General features: G+C 34.0%; 1 protein-coding gene across 1 annotated transcript in view; it reads left to right on the plus strand.

The window, feature by feature from the left end:
* LOC150075941 (von Willebrand factor D and EGF domain-containing protein-like) overlaps positions 1 to 24078 on the plus strand; it is a 213488-nt gene that overhangs the window by 110673 nt on the left and 78737 nt on the right. Inside the window, exons 9-15 of the mRNA XM_090388022.1 lie at positions 1478 to 1541; positions 7420 to 7629; positions 9475 to 9698; positions 10781 to 11496; positions 20032 to 20280; positions 20465 to 20604; positions 23033 to 23179. Of these exons, the coding sequence (XP_090244148.1) occupies positions 1478 to 1541; positions 7420 to 7629; positions 9475 to 9698; positions 10781 to 11496; positions 20032 to 20280; positions 20465 to 20604; positions 23033 to 23179 (1750 nt within the window). The remainder of the gene's footprint in view (positions 1 to 1477; positions 1542 to 7419; positions 7630 to 9474; positions 9699 to 10780; positions 11497 to 20031; positions 20281 to 20464; positions 20605 to 23032; positions 23180 to 24078) is intronic.

Raw genomic sequence — 24078 nt, forward strand, 5'->3', positions numbered from 1 at the left:
TTTTTTTTCTCCCTCAGACTTCTTGTTAGCGGACACTTCTCTCTAACGGACACATTTTCGTTCCCCATGGCTGTCCGTTAAAGGGAAGTTTCACTGTATCATATACACTGCAAAACCAGTACCCTAGTAATGTTATATTTTATTTGCTTTGGACCTATGAAATATCTATAAACATACAGAATGAGTCTTGAGATAATATATGCCTTTGTTTAGAAGCCATTGCAAACTGTTAAAATCCTGTTATACAAATACTACAGGCTCTTGTATATCACAATATTAGTATGCATTCATATAATGCATGTGCAGTAAACTCCCATTATAACTTCTGTAGAAATAAACCTGGATATAACTTTCCTTAATTTTTGGTTTTGGGAAAGAGATGGTAAAGACTAAATTCTTAAAATTGCTTATGGTTCTTTTATGTACTGCTACTAGAGGGACCAGAGCTTCCTCAAAGATGCATTAAATTTTTGAAGGTGTGCATGATGCAGAATACCCATTCAATACATCAGCTGGGTTATTAGTGACTATCCTGCAACCACTACACAAGGGTTTAATCTGATTTGCTCTTTCCTTTTTATTTACATATGTGTAAAACTCCTTGTTCCCTTTCTTTGCTCTTTTAGCCAGTAATTTTGGTCTTAGTCTAACCATTTCTGAGGTATTTTTACAAGTTAACTTATAGGTGCCTCCGTAGCCAGGTGGGCAGGAACGGCAGTGCGTAGCACATGCTTCTTGAAAACCACCACATATCCCCGGAGCAATATGGCCTTAGTTGCTAATGCTCCTAAAAAAAACCAAATAAATAACAAGTTAACTTATAATTATTATTTGCTTCAGAACTCTTCATTGTTCTATAACTGACCTATGCTAGTACAAAGTGGATAATGAGGTGAATGAATAAGCCAGTTCCTCATTCACCTTTCTATCTGCTTTGTACTATACTTTCTTAATGGTATGTGTGCATATGTGGTTTCCATGATGGCAGCTTCGAAGTCATTTCATAATTCATCTATATTTACTTTCCATACACTGTTCTCCCATGACTTAGTTGAAAAATTTCATTCTTCATGGCAAGTTAGCTTCACTTTCGAGCTCTCATTTTAAGGATGATTTATTAATTTTGATAAGGTAGTATATTTTTACAAATGGCAATGGTAAGCAAAGCATGCCAGTTTCATATTTAAAAATATGTTTTGGTTTAAATTTAAGAAACATAAATTTTAAAATGCAGATTTTTTTTATTATTATTATTTTTTAGTTTGTAAACTATACAAAAATTCATGTAATTTATCAGAAAATAAAATTAGCATCTTAATCGCAGTTCAGTTTTGGTTAATATTTATGTAATTGTTGATAAATGTTTATTTTTACTTCAGTGATGAATGCAACCTTGCTTTCCTTTTTCCATCCAAAAAGGATATATTCAAGTCTAAATTTCTGAGTTCTTATACATAGTGATGTTTTATCTTTTCAGACGTTATGATTACTATGGCACAGGCACATTTGTTCTATATAAGAGTTTAATACGTTCATTTGAGGTAAGATTGTATTTTATGATTTTATCCTTTTAGTCATTTTATCTGTTTTGAATATTGAAGGTATTAAATATAGGAAGAATGCCTGATGAATGGAGGAAAAGTAAAGATGTTTCTATTTATAAAAACAAGGGAATATCCAGAGTTGTGCCAGCCACCAAGGAAGTAAGCTTATTTACCATTCAATGAAATTATGGTAGAGCACTGTGGAGTGACGTTTAAGACAGGAATCAGAAATCTCAAGAAAACCAGTTTGATTTTATGCCTGGAAAGTTAGCTGTTCAGGCAATTTTTATAAAGAGACAATTGATGAAGACTTTTAGAGAGGAGAGAATTGATATGCATATGATCTTTATTGAGAATCCGTATGGGTATATTAGGGCTAGCTATTCAGAATATATATGAAACAGGCCAGTATGAATGTAAATAGTGTCTTTGGGGAATGTTTTCCAATAGAGTGAAAAACATTCTCCAAGTTTGATGACAACCATGTTTGCACCATAGTTGTCATTAAGCCTATTTATCATGATTTTGGATGAGTTAACAGGGAAGATACAAGAGAAAATCCTGTGGTGTTTGATATTGTGCTTCCTTAATAGGGGCAGAGAGGGAATAAATATAAAGTTGGAGGGGTGAAGAAGAGTCCTGGAGCCTAATGGATTGACAATTAGTAGAACAAAGAATATGTGAAGTGTGGTTTTCTTGGAAATAGGAGTATGGAGGAGAGTGTGATGAGAATAGAGGATCGGCCTGTGAACCAGACTGATCCTCTATAAAGAATAACTTTTGGTATCTAGGGTCAATAGTACAGTGGAGTGGAGAGATTGGTGAAGATGTAATAAATAGAATAGGTGCAGGATGGATCAAGTGAGGGATGCTGTGTGATTAGCAAATATCCCTAAAGCTTAAAGAAAGGTTTTATAGGACAGTAATGGAGCATACTGATGTATAGAGTGGAGTGTTGGCTAATAAACAGACAATAGAAACAGGGGTTATGTGTGGTGCGATAAATCCTTAGGTGGATGTGCAGTGTTATAAGAAAGGACAAAATGAAGAATGAGTTTATTAGAGGACTTCTGGTGTTGAGGTTGATTGAAGAAAAATTTCAGGAAAGTAGACAGATGATTTGGTCACAAAACAGCCACAGAATGCTTCAGTGAATAGAATTATAGATATGCCAGTGAGTGGGGGAGAGGGCACAAAGAAAAGGAAAGCCAAAGAAGAAAGTGAGAAAGGATATAGAAGAAAGCAGAGTTGATAAGGATTTAGCTGAAAGCAGAAACAAGTGGAGAGGTTAAAAAATCTAGTGGAGTTGAACTAGAAAATTTGATCTCAAGTGGATGGCAGAAGTTATTTTATTTGTTTTGTCTCATTTATTTTAAGACCTAAACCAAACTAAATATAGGTATTAAAAATACATTATAAGTATTTTTTTTTTGTTTATAAAACATTACAGCTTCTACTTTTCAGACATGGAGTTAGTGTTTTAACTAATTTTAATTTTAATCTAATTTTGCTATTTTTTTTATTGTTGGTGGTGGAGCAGATGTAGGAAAAGTTTGTTTCCTTTCATCATTTGGCTATTCTAATGTTAACTTACACTGAATACAGGGAGAATTCAAAATATACTTCAGCTGGGATTTGTCATGATGAACACTGATCTTTAAAAAAAATATGAAGTCATTTGAATTTGCATTTGCAAATTCATTCATTCTTCAATCATCTTCCTCCATTCAGATCAGCTTCTGTGGAGCCCAACGTTTCTCAATTCTCTAAGTTATACAGTTTCATCATTCACTACATCTGGTTCTGGAAAGAGCTTCAGCAGTATGTCTGAAGCTAGTGCAGTAATTTTAGAAGCACAATATTCTGTTGTACAGTATGTCTGTTTTATAAACTTTTTCTGGAGTGCATATATATACAGTAAACCCCCGCTATTCGCAGGGGTTACGTTCCTGAGAAATGTCGCGAATACCGAAAACGCGAATACTGAGTTATGGCTCCCATAGTAATAAAGGGGTTCCGTTCCAAAGTATGAAATATATAAGAAAAACTAGTCTAAAATTTTGTCTATGTGTGTATTATATGTACCTTCATAATATGACTATGTACATAGACAGTACATAGTGAGGCGCCTCCGTAGCCAGGTGGGAAGGAGCAGCAATGCGTAGTACACGCTTCTTTATTAGACCGGGGTTCGAGCCCGTCACCACCAAATACTGAGGATGCGGAAAGGTCAAGGAATGACCACCGCATATTCCGGAGCAATATGGCCTTAGTTGCTAATGCTCCTAAAAATCAAATAACAAACAAACAAGTACATAGTGAAATGCAAGCATATGGCATCGAAATGAAAATAAGAAACAATTTAATATTAAATGTAATATTTATTAGAAATTTCAAACCAGCGCCTTTGCTAGCAAAAAAACTTATCCCGCAGTGCTATCACCAGTTTCGCTAAAGTGTTGATAAAGGAGTTTTGCCTTTTCGCGAATGATGAGTGAACTCAACGGAATCTTATTTTGAGTTTGGTCTTCTATCCACAGATTTAAAGCTTTTTCCATTTTTTGTAATTTAACATCACGAGTTACAGAGCAAATTTTTGAAGCAATTAGCGCGTTTTCACGGACACTACGGCGGATTTTTCTTCCGATTTCTTGATTGATCGTACCGTTGACTCATTGATTTTATAATGTTTTGCCACTGAGGAGACACTTTCACCATTAGAAATTTTATCTAATAACTCAATTTTATTCGCTAATGTCATCACCTTCTTTGATATTTTCACATTTCTCTTTTTATTCGTAGCCATATTTTTGTAGGGGTTAGAAAGAACTTGTCCACAATAAAGTCACTTTCTTCTGTTAACACACTTGAAAAAGTCTGTTTTACACTGCAAAACGGTAGATTTATCACTTTTGTAAGCATATCAATTTATAAATTGATAAATTTATTCAATTTATAAACATATAAATTAAAAGCAAACGACGAAACCTTCCATGACAAACGCATAACACATACTGAACAAGGATTAGCGAGAAACATCCACGCTCGCGATTTTGTCACCCCTCTCCCCCCACCCACTGAGCGCTGTTTTGACCGGGAAAGATAATTTTAGCCACGCCCATGTTTTTTATGGCGGAAAATATTCACGGCGCTTTAAAATTCACATTTTTTTAGGTTTCATTTTATATTAAATCGGCGATCGCGAATACGCGAAACCGTGAATACAGATACCACGAATAGCGGGGGTTTACTGTATATTTATTTTTCATGTGTGGCTTTCCAGAATACCTACATACATTTTTTTATTTTTATTTTCGAGGTCATCTTAAGTATTTCGAAATAATTTGTCTGTTTATTGTATGAATTATCTTTAAATCTTCCAGTAGGTGCTGCCATCTCTTTTCCTGTTATTACAAGTAATTGTAGACACTTCTTTTAAAACAGATGCCAGATACCAGAGTAGCTTTGAAAATGCAAAGAAATTTATTGTGAGTCATTATTAATAGTGGCAAATGATGCAAGAAAGCAAGCTTATACAGCATCAGCCAAAAAAAAATCCCACTTCCACAACAGATAAAAGTTTGTTTGTTTCTTCCTATACAGTTATAGTTTCTATAATTCAAGATAAACATAATTAGAGTCAATTCAGATTACTGAAAATTGAATTACAGTAAGCCGGTTAATGTGATCACGTTTGTAAATTGAATTTGATTCTATTAAACATCAATTCTAATAAGCGAAAATCAAAGAAATATCCACAGGCTATAAAAATAAAACTAAAGATTTTTAAGTATATTACACTTTATTACTAAAATTGGAAATTAATAAAATTGGAAGGATATTATCCACAGGTTAGCAAAATAAAAATAAATTTACACTTTAAATATACTAATTAACCAGGCACCTCCATAGCCAGGTGGGCAGGAGCAGCAGTGCATAGCATATGCTTCTTGATTAGATCGGGGTTCGAGCCCGTGACCACCAAATACAGAGGATGCAGAAAGGTCAGGGAATGACCGCCGCATATCCCCGGAGCAATATGGCCTTAGTTGCTAATGCTCCTAAAAAAAAACCAAATAACAATAACTAATTAACCATAACACTTCATAATATGATTATAATTTAAAATAGTCACCTGTTTTAGATTGCTTTGAATTATCACTAAAAAAAGTTTATTTATGCATTTTCAGTATTGTATAGCAGTCTATATTCACAATCTCTTGCATCAGTTTCTCTCAACACTCTCCTCAGGAGAGTGTCTAGAGAAACTGTGTTAATGTCTTCAGGATTATAAATGCTTAACAGTTTGCCAAGTTTTCAATCAGTTGTCAGCTGCAGAATCATTAGAATCTTGTTTTTCTCCATGAAGTTTTTTGTAAACAGTACCTTGTTTCTTCTTCCATCTTGTCAGCCATCTGTCCCTCACCTTAAACTCTTTGTTTAGTTTTTCAGCAAAATCATTAGCTTTTTGAAGAAGGATGCTATGATTGATTGGTGCATTAAACAAGCTGGCCTGTTTGAACCAAATGAACATCGCTTCATCTACTGTTTGGTATTTCCCTTCACACTTCCTTTTTCTGGTTTCACTAATCACATTAGTATTTAATGTGTGATGTATTTTTAATAATTTTGATAAAGGTGACTGAGGCACTTCTAATTTTATTGCTGCTTCCTTTTGAGACACATTGCTTAAGTTTAATTTGTCATTTGTTTCTATAAGTCATAACTTATCTTTTACATTCAAATCTGCTCTCTTTCTGTTCACTGACATTTTTTTGGGTTGTAAATTTTAAAACAGTAAAAAAAAATGTGTCAATCAACAGCAAAGAACATGATATGCACAAATTGCAACTAAACCTGACATGTGTAAGTGAAAGGCAAAAAAGTTTAGGAAGTTTGGATATAGGAATGAAGAGAAGATTCTGAAATTTTCTTTATGGTTTAGGTACGTGATTGAAAATTTTCATGTAAGGGGGAATGTATTTCACCATAGTAATGTTTTTTTTTTTTTTTTTTTTTTTTTTTGATTTGGTAGTTGTTGGCGCATCGGCTTCTGTGGCCATATTGCACCTCCCAAGGTTTTTTTGCAGTACTTTGATCCAAGCCCGAGGCGGGAATCGAACCCGCGACCTTTGGGTTGCCGGGCAGGTACTTTACCCACTCGGCTAGCCCGGTCGGCCCATAGTAATGTAAAAACCCACAGAACTACAGATATCAATATTATTACAAATGCAGATCAAGTTTACTACCCATTTATAATAGATTGTACTAACAAAAAAACCCAAGAAACTGGAAACTGTAAATTGTGTTATTGTTTTTTGGTTTTTTAAATTTATGACCTACAAAAATGTGCTTTAGAAAAATATTAAAACATTAAAAATATCAAATATCACAAAGTCATTCAAAAATTGATTCTTATATCTGAACATATGATTCTAAACAATGAAAGTGTACTAAATTTTAATGATTTTAATTGGTTTTTTTAAAATTCGATTCTAAAAAGAAGCCAATTCTAATAACCAGTTATCACATTAACTGGCACCTATTCTATATGGAATAATAAAATAAAAAGTATATTTTCTAGTTTTATTTATTTAAATTGATATAAAAAACTTTAAACTAATGAAATAAATAATTTACACAATTAAAAGTGGTTAGATTTTTTGATACTCATGTTTAAGTAGTATATAATGAAAAAAGAATCTGTATCCATGTTTTTGTTTTTGGTATCTATGCAAATACATGAAGTTTAAGTATCGCTCTTTTTATTAGGACTAATCTCATGTTATGGAGACTTCTAGATATAGTAGTTATGTAGAGTGTTTTTAATTTGTTGATATGAATATGTGTACTCATTATGGTAAATGATTTTCAGATTCATAGTCGGATTTGGCTGTGTGGTACATCACCATCAACGGTATCTTGCAATTGTGGATTTGCTGCTCGTGAAGATAATTATTTGATAAAGTTAGATATGTGTAATGGAGAACTATATGCCACAACTCCAAAAATATATTTAGCATCGACAGATGGAGATGAGCCAAAAATAAAAGTCTTGAAGTCAAGGAATGGAAAAATTTTTACTGTAAATATGTTTTAAGATGATTATTTATTTATATGCTGAATAAATTCTTCAAATGTTAAAGAATGCATATATGTGCTGCACAAATAAAAACAATTAGAAATACAGTGATTACAAAAAATGTAAATAGTTTAAAAAAACGTATAATAAACTTATATTTAAAAAAAATTAAATAATTTTTTGATATTATTATTTCTACTTCTGTATCAGAAGTAGAAATAATAATATTAATGGAAAACAATAACTCAGTTTTTTGTTTGGTTGTGTATAATGTCCATTATGAACATTCATAATGCTGATCATATTCAAATAAAATTCAGGCTCTTCTTGTAAGGTGTCTTGGTCAATGGATGATATAGCATAATGAAACTGATCTGGATCATCCATATTGTGTGGTAAACGCGCGCGCACACACACACACACACACACACACACACACACACACACACACACACACACACACACACACACACACACACACTTACTTGCTCAGTTGGTTCCTTGCACCATATAGCTAATACTATACTAAAATTCTTTCTTCCCTTCCTTAGACATATAGTCAATAAATTCTGTAACGAAAAATTCGAGCACTTTTGATTTATCAGTCTTATCTTAGAATTGTGTCTGTTTTTGGAACACTGTGGATATTTAGTATTATAATATACCTTTTGAGAAGATTGTCTCATCCATTTCATCTTTACTCATTTTTTAGCAGAATTTGATGAAAAGAGGGGTTTCCTCTTGGTTTGTGTTTTGGTTTGAGTTTAGTCCTGTAAGGGAATTAGATATTTTGTAGCACTTTGATAAGCTTCTTAGATATTTAGATATTGTGTATGAAGACTAATGCTGCTGTTTAAATAGCGTCACAAGCTTTTTTTTTTTTTTTTTTGGCTCTCTCTTCTCTGATTTGATCCACAAGATTTCTTTCTTCCTTCTACTACTGTTATGTTCTTGAATATGTTTGATTTTTTTCCATAGTTTATGCAAATAGAATAAGGTGTAGAAAAATCATTGTTATCATGTGTTTTCCCATTGCTTCAAGTGCTGACAGTGCTGAAAATGAAGCTCATTTGAGAGTGTATTTGTTATTTTAAACATCTTAGGGGGTTTAGAATATAAATCTTTACTGGAAAGCATATATAACCTGTGATGGATATCTCATTGTGTGGCTAATATTAAGTACCTGTATTTACCAGTGGATGTGCATTTCATTTTTTTGGACTTTGGATTTTTATGAAACTAATATTAAACTAATATTTTTCAGAAAAGTGAAAGAAAACTTTTAAGATGCTTTAGCACAGTTTAGCTTTTGCCTCAAATGGCAAGAGATTAACATTTGATTTTAGTAAAGAAGTCTGATATTTTTTTTTTTTTTCCCCAAAAAAAATCAAAACAGTCTCTTTTGAGATAGAAATTGAATGCTATTTTTGGCATGTTGCATACAGAAATAGCAAGTAGCAGAAAGATTCTGACATGGTCATAATCTTTTGGCAGTTATTTCATTTAATTTTTTAAAGGGTCAGATAATATGTGAACAACATTAGTATCATTTCTTTGTTATGAGTAAGTAGCATAAAAGTGTCATTCTTAATATACAGAAATTCTCCTACTGCAGTAACATTGCAGTTTGAAGGATTGACTCTTTTGAATTTAATTCTTTAGAATGTAAAGATTGTTCCTTTGCAGAGTGAATTTTCACTCACTTAGATTTTTAGAATGTAGTATATTAGTGTAAACCCTGCTGTTTCTACTGATTACTAACTATTAACTAATTAATTGATAGTCAGGCTCTCCCTGTTCTTCAAAAAAATATGTGGCTGTTTACTTAATTTTTTTTTATTTTATCAGGTGATATTTCCTTCTGGTTCATATATTCGTGCATATGTAGAGAGATGGGGCATATCTCTAATTGTTCAATCTCCAAGTATAGATTATGGCCACACAAGAGGTCTTTGTGGTATATTTGATGGAAATCCAGCTAATGATTTTCATAATGAGGATGGACACATAATTAAACCTAATGTATCAGGAAATATTTGGAAAACAACAAAAGAATTTGTTAATAAATGGAGGTAAGAATGTAGTGTAATTGTGATAAGCACAGAATTAATGTAAAAAATGACATAACCCCATATAAAGAATAGCATGAATGATATTTTATTTCTTTTTATCTTAGTTTACTCAATTATCTTTATTGCAATAAAAATCAAATATTTTTAGGTGGGGAAGGATTGTTTTTTTGAAAACTTTAAATGTAACTAACTTATGTTTATTAATGCTGCTGGTATATTAAAAACATTTAGAAACTAACAAATTGTTGATCAATCAGACGTATGAGCATTGAGAAAGCAAAATTGAGAGGAGTATGGTGTTGATGAAATTATTGTAATAATATACTGTACATCACCAAGGGATCTTCATCCTTTTAAGGCTGAGAGCTGCTATTAAAATACATTAGAGGTCAAAGACTGTCATTTGTAAGCTTAAATTTCACTTCCCCAGCATTGGATAAGAGATTAATGCAAAATATTGTTACAAGAAAATTCAGTATGGCTTAAGCCTGAAATCCAGAACCTGTTTGGAATCATAAAAGGAATTAAATGAGGATTTGTCTTTTTCTCTTTTTGGATTCAGTATCTACGCTTCTCACCTACCATACAGACAGACAAAGGTATGTGTGCATTCCAAGGATATCAGAAACACAATATCTGTACCTCAACCAGTCTGAATGCTCTTCTTAGCATTACTCTTCAGCACTGATTTTTACACACAAATCTGCCACTAAATTTATCCTGATGAGGGCAGTATAGCCCTCCATCTTTGAAGCAAGGACCTAAGCAGTGGATTGAAGTTGAGTTCCCAAAACTTTCAGATTGCTCCTTTAAAACAAATGGTTTACCATGCATGGTAAACATGCCAGCAGACATTTGGATCCCAGAGATGGTAATATGAAAATCCAGAAGCATCATTTTAGAGGATCTCACTGTGAACAGGTGCTTACACTGAAACAGAACTGTTAAAATTACCTGACTGAGTTTCTGAAGTCTTTTTTTTTAATGAATTTGCATGTAATTAGACGTATTTATGTTAATTGGTATCTAAGTGATGATAATTTCATTATTTTTTCATACTCTTCTGTATTTTTTATTTACAGGATTAATCTTGGAGAAAGCCTTTTTGATAACATTCCTGCCAAATTAAACTTGTCCCAGAAGCTTCATTTCTGCAATTGCCATAAAAATCCCTTCAATTTTCGTCAGGTCAAAATTAATACAAACGAAACCAAGTTTGATCACATACCTCATGATAAAAGCGTATTCAAATGTGATTTGTTGAGTCAGGACTGTGATTGTGGCATGTATCAAAACATAAATCATTTTAATCTTCTAAGTTCAGTTGATATTACACAAGAATTACTAAATAAAAGTAAAGCTAGGCCACAGATTTCTGGATCATTTTCTAATTCATTGATAGTCACACACAATAGTGAGGATATTTTGTTGGATGAGAGTGGAAGTAGTATTTTAAATATCACTTCAGAACTAAAAGAAGCATATGGACACATTATGCATGGTAATCATTATCTACTTAGTAGTGAAATCTTAAATCGATTTAAAAGGACCCCACGTGGTGATATTCCTGGAAATTTGTACCTGCCAGAAGATGAACCACGCTATATATTCTCTGGTGATCTCTTTTCTGCAGATCATAACTCTATACCTATCACTTGGCCAACTCCCAGTGGATTGCAGGAACATGATGTAAGAAGTCTCTGTAAAAATGTATTATTGAATTCTACAATTGCCAAAAAATGCTCTGAGTATCTTTATCCTGAAATTCTCTCTCAAGCTGTGGATATCTGTGTATTAGGTAAGTCTTTTATTATGTAATACTGTAATGCAGTTTTTGTTTTGTTTTTTAATACATCAGTGGTGGGAAACATTTGAATTATTCACATACTGTTTCCTTTTGGTTGTTGTTTGAGTATTTTCTGGCATATCTTCATTGACTATTGCGTGCATCTTTATGGATTTATTTACTGATTTTCCATTTAGCAAATTGGATCTTCTCATATGGCAAGCATCTGATTTACAAACTATATGCAATATTTTTGAGAGCACCACTCTATTCTGTCCCAAGTTGGGTTCTAACCTGGCTCCACTCAGTCAATTGAACTTTTTACAGTTTACCATTAAAGCCTTTGTGCTACATTGATGGGGTGCCTAGTCACTTACTGATGAGATAACAATAAAGTTCAAAATTCCTTCTGGATGTTAGCAGCACATTACAAATAAATGATAATAATTATTGTTAGTAGTAGTAGTAGTAGTGGCTCAAAGTTTGAATAGCATAAAGCTTAATGAGCGGTAGTACTCACCTTAGATAATCTGCTACGTTACATGGAGTTAGGATGGTGAGTACCGCTCATTAAGCTTTATGCTATTCAAACTTTGAGTCAATTTCAAACGGTACATTAAGACATTCTATAATTTATCTTAGTAGTAGTGGCATATGATGCAAGAAAGAAAGGTTATAAAGCATCAGCAAAAAAAAAAAAAAACCCCTATCACCTGTCCATTCCCTCCAATTGTCTAGTTCTTCCTTGACTTTATTCAAATTGCCCACTTCCATAACAGCAGATGGCAGTTTGTTCCAAAAATCAACCACCCACTGGCTGAAAGCAAATGCCCACACATCTATCATGCAACCATCCTTTCTCAGTTTGAATTTGTGCTTGTAAGTAGTCTGAGCAAGAGGGAAAATGCTATCAGCTTTAAGATTGCTCAATCCATTCAAAGCCTTAAACACTTCAAACAGATCACCTCACAGGTGGCTAGTCTCCAAATGCTGCAGTTTGCAGAACTGAAGCGCCGACCGGGCTGGCCGGGTGGATAAAGTATCTACCTGGCAACTCAAAGGTCGCGGGTTCGAATCCCGCCTCGGGCTTGGATCAAAGTACTGCAAAAACCTTGGGAGGTGCATTATGGCCGCAGATGCCGATGCACCAACAACTACCAAAAAAAAAAAAAGAACTGAAGCCTCTCTTGGTTTTTCTCATATGGGAATTGCTATTTGTTAGTAGTAGTAGCTGGGGAAATCCGTAGTTATACCTGTGTAGTATGGTAGTCCAATGCCTTTATAAGATGACTCTTTTCTAATGCAAACTTTAACTGCCTTAGCTCTGTTCAAAAAGTAAACATTGTTTTTTTAGTAATATATTTCCATTTTTATATAATAAATATATTTACCTATACTAGCATAATTAATTAATTATAACATAAACTATCTGCATGTAGAAATATATATATATATAAAACTCAAATTAAATTCAGTTTAATTGAAGAATAAACAGCAAAAATAAATGCAAAATTAAATAAAAACAAAAAATAAAGATAGTGAAGCCGACATCAGCGACAGCAAAAATGCAAAAAACACAACATGTTGCATGTAATTAACTTAAATAAAAGGTAAAGTAAAATTAAATAAAATGTGTGCCAGTAGCATGGCAAACCAGTAGAGTGAAGATGAAATTAACAGGTAAAGTAACACAAGAAAAAGAGAGGGGAAAGAAATATAAAGAAGAATAGGGTATTGCAGAAGAAACGCTCAATAATAATTTAGAAAATGAAGTCCAGATTCAATGAAATTTAGTGGTGCCCCTATGATAGCACCTTTTTCTGGATTGCGTGAAATATCACTAATGTGGAAACGTATTCTACCAACAATACAAGACCAATAAACAAAAATAATAAAACATAAAATTACATAGAATAGAATAGACTGACCATTATGCCCCATCTCGTCGGAGGACCACGATGCCATAATAGCCAGGGAATCACTGCATTCAGAATGCTAAACAAATCCATGCCATGACAAAATGATACTTTGATCAAACTGCTGATGCAGTAGCCTTTCTAGGTAAGAGCACCCTTTTGTTCCTTTCACCAGTCTGGTTGCCCTTCTCTTCACCTGCTCCAGCAGATCTACATCCTTCCTAAAGTGAGGTCTCCAGACCTGTATGCAGTACTCAAGATGGGGCCTAACCATGGCCTTAGACAAAGGCTTAATTATCTCCTTATCTCTGCTTGCAAAGTTTCTGTATATCATTGACAAAACTCCCTGAGCTGTCCTGGCAGCCTGTCTACACTGCTCAGAGAATTTCATGTCTGACTGGTATTTTTACCTCTAGGTCTTTTTCATTCTTCATTACCCTGAGTCTAGTACAACACAGTTGATAAGTTACTCTGGGGTTACTACTTCCCATATGCAGTACCTTGCATTTGTCAATGTTAAACTTCAACTGCCATTTCTCAGCCTGTCGAACTAATTTTCTTAGACCTTGTTGCAGTAGTTCACCCTGAAGGCTGTTGTTAACCACCCTGTCAACTTTTATATCATCTGCAAACTTAGACATTACGCTTAATATACCTTCATTGATAAATATTGAAAAAAAGAATGGGCCCAACACTGAACCCTTGGGTAATTTACAGCTCATCCTCTAAATATTCCTGTAAGTCTGACAGTGATAACCTGTTCTTATGCTTCTTTAGTCCTTTGTGATTTTTATTTTTAGTAGTTATATTTGTATAGGGTTAAATGTGAATATGTAGTTGTTAGCATTAGCATTAGCATTAGTAGAGGCATTTGATGCAAGAAAGCAAGCTTATGCAGCATCAGCCAAAAAAAAAAAAAAAAAAAACCCACTTCCACTTCACCCCTCTGTTCGTTCAAAATACCTGTCCAGCTGAGCCTTAAACTTATTTAGGCTATCAACCTCCACCACAAGGGATGGAAGTCTGTTCCACCAACCAACCACCCGCTGGCTAAAGGCAAATTTCCGCACGTCTGTCCTACATCTGTCTTTCCTCAATTTGAATTTATGCCCTCTCAGGTGATTTTTCTGAGCTAGAGGAAGAATCCCATCAGCATTGAGCATGCTTAAACCATTCAAGGCTTTATACACCTCTATCAGATCACCTCGCTGGTGCCTAGTCTCCAGACACTGTAATTTGCAAAACTTAAGCCTTTCTTCGTAAGAGCACCCCTTTGTTCCATTCACTAATCTTGTTGCCCTTCTCTGTACTCGTTCCAGCAGCTCTACATCCTTCTTGAAATGAGGCCTCCAGACCTGTATACAGTACTCTAGGTGTGGCCTGACCATCGCCTTATACAATGGAATAATCACCTCCTTATCCCTGCTGGAAAAATTCCTGTATATCATTGACAATACTCCATGAGCTACTCTTGCAGCCCGTCTGCACTGCTCAGAGAACTTCATATCTGCCTGCACAACCACCCCCAAGTCCCTTTCATTCTCTACCACTGTCAGTGTAGTACCACAGAGTTGATACGTTGCTCTGGGGTTGCTGTTTCCCATGTGTAGTACTTTACATTTGTCAATGTTAAACTTCATTTGCCACCTCTCAGCCCATCTGCTCAACCTTTCCAGATCCTGTTGCAGCAGCATAGTGTCAGTAGTGTCCTTGACAACCCTGCCAACCTTTGTATCGTCTGCAAACTTGGACATTAAGCCCGATATACCATCATCAATATCATTTATAAATACAGAAAACAATAATGGACCCAACACCGAGCCCTGAGGGACTCCACTAATAACATCAGTCCACGATGAGCAGTGTCCATTGATTACCACTCTCTGTCTTCTCCCCCTCAACCACCCCTTTATCCATAGCAGCAATTTGCCTCCAATGTCACACTGCTCCAATTTGTGTAGCAGTCTTCCATGTGCAACAGTATCAAAAGCCTTTCTAAGATCCAAGTATATAATATCAAAGTTATTCCCTGCATCCAGTTCTTTTGTGACTGCATCATAGTATCCAATCAAGTTGGTCAGGCAAGACTTCCCCTTAACAAAACCATGCTGTGTCTGAGCTATAACTGAAGTCTTGTCTAAATGATCCTGCACTGCTTCTTTAACCAGTGCCTCCATTAATTTTCCTGGAACAGAAGTTAAGCTCACAGGTCTATAATTACTTGTGTCAGCCTTTGATCCTCCTTTGTGAATTGGGGTCACATTTGCACATTTCCAGTCTATGGGTACCTCCCCTGAGTCCAAGGAAGCTCTCTTAATTATGGCTAAGGGTTTGCTTACTTCCTTTGCTGCCTCCTTTAATATAACTGGATAGATCCCATCCACCCCGGGTGCCTTTCTTGTGTTTATCTTCAACAGTTTCTCCTCCACTTTACTCCCAGTTATTTCAAGATTCTGTAGCTTACTGCTAGAGTTGAATTCACCTCTGCTATCATAGGCTTCTGTGTCATGTGTTAATTTGTATGTATCCCATGCATTTTTCTTCTCTGCCATATGCCTCATTAGTTTATCTGACATCCATTTTGGCCTAAACCTTGAACAATATTTCTTAGTTGGTATGTAAAGCCTAGTAGCTTCCAAGATAAGTTCTTTGAATGCTTCCCATTTTGAATTTGCTGTTGGTAACATCATCAGTTGGTCCCACTGTATAGAATTTAAATACTGTCTCAGTCCATCGTAGTCGCCTTTACAGAAGCAATAACCCTTCCCTTTACCCCTAATGGTAGTTACCTCTTTGAGTAAATCCCACTTCAGCACACTGTGATCACTGCCACCTAGTGGTTCATTTATCTGCAGATTCTTAATGCATGAAGAATCACTGCTGATAATCAAATCAAGAGTATTACTCCCTCTAGTTGCCTCCCGAACATGCTGATGTAGAAAACAATCATCCAATAAATCCACAAAAGCCCTGCTAGTGTGTGAGTAACCAGCCCCCAAATTCCAGTCAATATCTGGGAAATTAAAATCTCCCATTATAAGACTCTCTGATTTACTGGCCCACTCTATTTCCCTGTACAGTTCCTTATTATACTCATCAGAGTCATTAGGCCTATAGCACACTCCTACTCTCAATTTTGATCTCCCAATGTTTATGTCACACCAAACTGACTCAACACTGCACTGTCCAGCGAATTTTATTTTTAGTAGTTATATTTGTATAGGGTTAAATGTGAATATGTAGTTGTTATTCAGTTGAGGTAGCACTATTTTGTATAAAAAATTTTACTTTCAAAACTATACATTTGAATCACATCATAATGTGCATATGAATGCTTTTCCTAGGTATTTACTTAGTATCTTATGATTTATTTTATTTAATCTTAATTTGTACCTAGATCTTATATAACAGTGAAGTATTAGTTAACATCTTATGCTGTAGGTATGTTTTCGATGATAGTAAGTTATTTTAGATTAATTGGAATTATTTGTATAGAATGCTTCAGAATAGTGATTTAAAATCTTAGAGAATACATTACTGTAGGGAAGAGAAGAGAAATTGTTATAACCTTGCGGAATAATTATCTGCATCATAGATTTTTATGAAGAATCCATGGCTGTAGACAGCTGCTGTATATTCCAGAATATGTCAACCTTTGAAGTAGTAGTAGTAGTAGTAGTGGCATGTGATGCAAGAAAGCAAGTGTATGAGCTTATGCAGCATCAGCCAAAAAAAAAAAAAAAAAAATCACACCATTCCCTCCAAATGCCTGTCCAGTTTCTCCTTAAATTTATTTAACCTGTCAACTTCCACAACAACAGATGGAAGTTTGTTCCAGCAATTAACCACCCGCTGGCTAAAGGCAAATTTCCGCACATCTATTCTATATCTGTCTTTTCTTAATTTGAATTTATGCCCCCTTAGGTTCGTAATCTGAACAAGTGGAAGGATCCCATCAGAATTCAGTGTGCTCAACCCATTCAAGCCTTATACACCTCAATCAGATCACCGCGCAGGTGTCTAGTCTCCAGCCACTGCAATTTGCAGAACTTAAGCCTCTCTTGGTAAGAGGATCCCTTCATTCCCCTCACCAATCTTGTTGCCCTTCTCTGTACATGCTCAAGTAAATCTACATCCTTCCTAAAATGAGGCCTCCAGACCTGTACGCAGTACTCAAGGCGTGGCCTGACCATTGCCTTATACAGAGGGACAATCACCTCCTTCTCCCTGCTAGAAAAATTCCTATATATCATTGACAACACCCCTTGACCTGCCATGGCAGCCTGTCTGCATTGCTCAGAAAACTTCATATCTGACTGCACAATTACTCCCAGGTCTTTTTCATTTTCTACCACCTTAAGTGTAGTACCACACAGTTGGTACGTTTCTCTGGGGTTACTTCTACCCATATGCAGTACTTTGCATTTGTCAAGGTTAAACTTCAGTTGCCACTTCTTAGCCCATCTGCCCAAATTATCTAGATCCTGTTGCAGTAGCACACTGCCATTACTGTCATTAACAACCCTGCCAACCTTTGTATCATCTGCAAACTTCGACATTAAGCCTGATATACCTTCATCAATATCATTGATAAATATACAAAACAACAGTGGACCTAACACCGAACCCTGTGGGACTCCACTAATAACATTAGTCCATGAAGAGCAGCACCCATTGATTACCACCCTCTGTCTTCTCCCACTTAACCATCCTTTTATCCATTGTAGCAACTTACCCTTAATACCATTCTGCTCCAATTTGTACAATAGTCTTCCATGCGCAACAGTGTCAAAAGCTTTCCTGAAATCCAAATATATGATATCAAAATTATTTTTTGCATCCAGTTCCTTTGTAACCACATCATAATATCCTATCAAATTTGTCAGACAAGACTTTCCTTAGAATTTACTGTTGGTAAAATCATCAGTTGATTCCACTGCAGAATTTAAAAACTGTCTGAGACCACTGTACTCACCTTTACGGAAGCAAAAACCCTTTCCTTTACCCCTGATGGTAATTAAATCTTTAAGTACTAAAAGATAAAATTCTAAAACTTTAAGGTTAGCTTTATGGTGAGTATAAAATCCTAAACTTGAATTAAAGGCATGTACATAGGGTTAGAAAAGCATTTTTACATACATGTTTTTACAGACATATACATTACCACCTGTTTGTTTAGACCCAATAATTTGCCAATCTTCTTTATTAGACAAAAACAGTTCATGGAATTCTTCAGGAGGCATGTTTTCAGGTTTACTTTTCAAGAAGTAACTTTCAAGATTATCAGTTGCTTGTAGCAGATGTGTTTCCATATTTGAGGCATTGTTTACAGAGGAAACCAATTTGCAGTACAGTACTAACAGCACTCAACAAGCAACAAAGAATGGCTCAGTAACATAATCAAAGCTTCCCATATACTGTACACATGTGACATCAATACAAGCAATATCACGTTGTCATCTATTCCCTTAGGTTTTAGTTTCATCACTTTCTGTTTAAGGAAGTATTGTATATGCTTACTGCTTTACTAGTTAATGTGCAGTATAATAAAATGCCACAATGTAGACTTTTTTAAAAGAAAGAATAGAAATAATTGAATTAAGGTAGACAATGTAGATTCTACTGTAACAGCATTGTGGGAAAAATGACTGTAAAAGAAAAGGGGCAGATTTGTATTGCAAGTATATGCAATTAAGAATGAAGTTTCAGGGCAAAAAATAGAATTTGTCTATTTATATGGAATATATAAAATAAACAAATTGAGTGGCAGATCATTTGATCATTTACCAGTTATAGTGTTTATTTCATCATGACAAAATAGTCAAAGAACTGTACATTCCTTCTGAAAATTCTGCAGCATTTCAGGGAGGATCACTGGACTGTGTGAAAGGAGATAGTCACTTGCATAACAGACAGTGTATGAAATATTGTTGAGACAGCTGTTGATCTCCATAGATATAAGTTGTAGCCCAATCAGTTGAATGGGAAGGTGAAACAAAAGTTGTTCCTTACTCTCTGAAAAAGTACAAAAATAAAATGTTTTAATGTCTCCTTTTACAGTAAGAAAAAAAAAGAAAAAAAAGTTGTATAAATAATAATAAAACTGAATTAAAATTTGAAATATTTAAATATAAGGATCTTTGCTTTTATGTTCACAATATTTTTTTCATTATTTAATTTGAAAAATTTATTTTTGTATATGTCCTATTTTAATCCAGTGTAGAGCATACTTGCATTTTAACCAGCCAGTAGGAGGTTATCATTTTTATGCTTTACAGAGTGATTGTGATTCAGTTAATTTCCAGAATGTCTATTCCCAATATAATCCTTAATTTTGAATACTATAGGATAATATATACAACATAAATAAAGTGTAGTTTGAATGAAACTGTCTTATTTAACAATGATATATTATATTATCCTCATTTGTCGTCTGAGTCAGCATGCCCTTCGCACATGTTCTGTGTTACATTTTGTATTTGATAATTGTTAATAATTCTTTATAAAAACCTTTTAAAGGAAATATTTGAAACTTATATTAATCATTTTATTTACATTGAATGTTATCTTAACTGTTACCTTTATACATTGCATTATCTTTATTACTTTTTTTTTTTTTTTTTTTTTGCAGACGTGACCTTGATGGACAATACTACATGGGCATTGCATTCTCTTCCTGTGTTGGAAACACATTGCGAGCAAGAATTTCTCAGAAAAAGATCTGAACTTTATCGGATTGGCTCAGGTAGTGACATAGCCCCAGAAAATATCCTCGAAGCCCTAAACTGTCCCAATGATTGCAGTGGAAGAGGAATTTGTGAGAAACATGGGTGTTTATGTGATCCTGGATTTGGTGGTTATGACTGCAGCAGTGTGGAAGGTTTGTTTAATAATCTTTAGAAAACTTCTCTTTATAATTAACTTGATTATTATTATTATTATTATTATTATTAGGATATTTAGCAAAAAATTTAAGCAGAAAATTTTATTTGAAATTTAGCTTTTTTGTATATTTTTTAAATAATTAATTCTAAAGTGCATTTTTAATTTTTTTTTACTCATAGATAACAATGACATTCAGTTGTTAGAAGCTGGTAACCAAGGTCTGTGCAATTCACTAACAACTTCATGTGACACTGTTACTGTATATGGCAGCAACTTTAAACCTACAGCTAACCTTTTATGCAGAATTACCCAGGCAAAGGTAAAGTTAGTCCTTCCCACAGAAATTTAATTTTATAATTATTATTGTGGATTATTGCAGACACAGAGCAAAATGGAGACAGAATAAATAATGACAAGTTTAATATTAATTTGAAAAAGTACATATATTAAATTAGATACATACAAAAGCTTTCGGTTAGTTTGTTAACCTTCATCAGTCAAACTGACAGTAAAGAGTGTGGTACATGAGGGCGTGTGTTGCCAGTCATGTATATGAACTGTGTGATCTGGTGGTTAATTGTTGGATGTTGAAGCCTGTGGCTGTGACGCATGTGAAGGTTAACAAACTAACCGAAAGCTTTTGTATGTATCTGATTTAATATATGTATGATTTCGCTCTGTGTCTGCAATAATCCATAATAGTAATAATGAATTCAGAGTGCACAGGCCTCTTTAATCAAATTTTATAATTAAATTTCACAGTTGAATAATTTAATAATTTAAATTTTTAAATCATTCCATCCTTTCTAAATATCATTGTTGCAAAGAATTTAGTATTAGTCATATAATGCAAGGAAGCCACAGGCTCCACCAGCTAGCCAAAAAAAATTTTAAAAAAATTTTTAAAAAGTAGATAGGAAAATACAGATTATATGCTTTCCTACTCACATAGGTAACTATCTAGTAGACCTTTTGAATTTCTTCAAACTGTCAGCCTTAACAACCTGCAGAGGCAACTTGTGCCAGTTATCAACAACACACTGGCTAAAAGAAAACTTTCTGCAATCTAGCCCAAACCTCTTCCCCTGTAATTTGAATTTATGGTCCCTAGTTCTGAAATTCTTTATAACAGTGAAAATTCTGTCTTCATTCATTTTACCAAGCCCTTTGAAAGCCTTTATAAATTTCAATCAGATTCTCTCTAAAGTGCCCAGTTGACAAGATCTGTAGACAGTCGAAGTATTTCCTCATACAGCCATACATTTGCTGATCTCGCCATGCAAGGTGCCATCTTTCAAGAAGCTCAGTGGCTTTTTCCCTGAAAAAGCCACTGAGCTTCTTGGGCACAGTATTTAAAATGTGGTCTTATACAGTGGGATTATGACCTCCTTATCTCTACAGAATATTATTCGATAAATCATCAAATGGATAAATCATTTGACAGTTATGATCAGACATTATGAAGCATGGCAATGCACACCTATATATTCCACATTAACTGTTTGAAGATCTCTTTCACAAAAAGGAGTTACTTAGATCATCATTCCCCCCCACCTCCCAATCATCAGCAGATTTGGTTCTGGCTGATAATACTCTTCTGATTTGATAATTACCCACAAAGATTAAATGGGCATTATCAAAATTTTTATGAGTGGATATTTGTGATAACCAATAAAAATCACAGATAAAATCAATACTGCTTGCAGGATTATTATTAAATAATAGGTATCCAAGGCATTTAATTAACAAGACCATAAAAAAATATTTGAACAACATAAACAATAATGCAACACAGAATATTTATTACAAAAGCATGGTTGTGAGTTGTCACCTTAAAATATTAAAATAGGTATCAAAACTTTAATGAGTGGATGTTTAAAAATTTGTGATGATAAGAAAAAAAATTGCAGAAGAAATCAGTGCTAGTAATGGATTATTATTAAATAACAGGTATCCAGGCATTTAGTTAACAAAAATACAGAAAATTATTCAAGAAACCTAAACAATAACACAATATGAAATATTAATTACAGAAGAATGATAATGATTCACTCATAAAAGGCATTGGCAAAAAACAAAACGAATCTGAATCTGTTAAAAGTATGCTCTTGCTCTGATCTTTAAGCTGATTAATAAAGTGAAAAGTGTTCAGTGATCTGAATCATATTACAATAGAAGACGTACAAAAATAAGTGTAAATATGGTAAGGTATACATAGGCAAGATGGGATAAGATTTGATTTAAATTTTAATAAAATATTTAAATGGTGTATATAGCATTGGAATAGTTTATTTCTTGCACAAAAACCAATATGGATGTCCATACCAGTTTGTTCATGACAATGCCATCATGCCATATTCTCTGTCTGAATGTGTGTATATAGCCAAACAGTATTTTGTTCAAAATCATGTGCAAATATCAAAGTTGAATTTCAAGAAAAATATCTTGATTTGCCACTATATCACTTGTCTAGTGAAATATATATCATATATATTTCACTAGACAAGTATATATCATATATACTTGTATAAATATATATCATATATATTTCACTAGACAAGTGAGTATATGTATCGTAATTCTCATTAAATTGTTTGCTTATAATTTATGATATTAGGTTTTGTACTTTATTATTTTTTAATTAATTAATTCTTTATTAATATTGATTAATTATAATGATATTAAAGTTCTGTAGTTTTTTGTATGCTTTAGCTCTTTAATCTATATAAATAAATTTCTATTTCAAGAATGCTGATGGCAATTGGGAAGTTTCTGAATTCCCAACAGTTACATCTGCTGTCTATCTGAATTCCACTGCTATAAAATGTGAGATCCCTATTCATAGTACAACTCATCACTTTTCTAAAGGACCTGAAGTTGCCTGGGAGATCAAGGTATAGGTGGGGATAATTGATTTATTATTATTTTCTTTCTTTCTTTTCCCTGTTTTTATTTCTACAATGTCCTCAAACTGTTTGCATTTTCTGTAATGAAGATTCAGTAAATTGATGATTTTATATTAATTCTATTCTTAAACATTTATGAATGCTGCATGATTTTCTTGATATGATAATTTTCATAGTGGTAAATATTGTTTCAATTAAATTTAATCAGAAAAGGTTCGTGGTTGCCATTTCTGTAAAGCTTTGAATAAGCGAAATGAGCATGACTTCAAGGTTGATTTGATTATTTGGGGGGAAGAGTATCAACTACTTTGACTATTGAACACCATGTAATGGCTTATCATGTATCATATCTGCACATATGTGTGTGTTCACAGGCTGGTTTGCATGTTTGCAGGCTGATAAACCCAGCTGAGATTTACTAATTATAACCATGATTGAAGAGATCTTTTAAAGTCTCTCCACTCTCTGACAGGATTTTAATCCAGACCTCTCCAGGTAAGTGACAAGTAACAAAACCATTAGCATTAGCAAAGGCACATGATGCAAGAAACAAGCTTATATAGCATCAGCCAAAAAAAAAAAACAAAAAAAAACATTATTTCACTCATCCACTTGCTCCAAATGTTTGTCAAGTTCTGCCTTGAATCTGTTTAAGCTATCAACTTCTACAACGACAGATGGAAGTTTGTTCCAGCAATCAACCATCCGCTGGCTAAAGGCAAATTTCCGCACATCTATCCTACAACTATCTTTACGCAATTTGAATTTATGCCCTCTCGGGGGATTATTCTGAGCATGAGGACGAATCCCATCAGCATTGAGCATGCTCAAACCATTCAAAGCTTTATACACCTCAATCAGATCATCTCGCAGTTACCTAGTCTCCA

Source organism: Mastigoproctus giganteus, chromosome 13 (assembly GCF_048544385.1).
Source record: "Mastigoproctus giganteus isolate SK-2022 chromosome 13, ASM4854438v1, whole genome shotgun sequence".
NCBI classification, from domain to species: Eukaryota; Metazoa; Arthropoda; class Arachnida; order Uropygi; family Thelyphonidae; genus Mastigoproctus; species Mastigoproctus giganteus.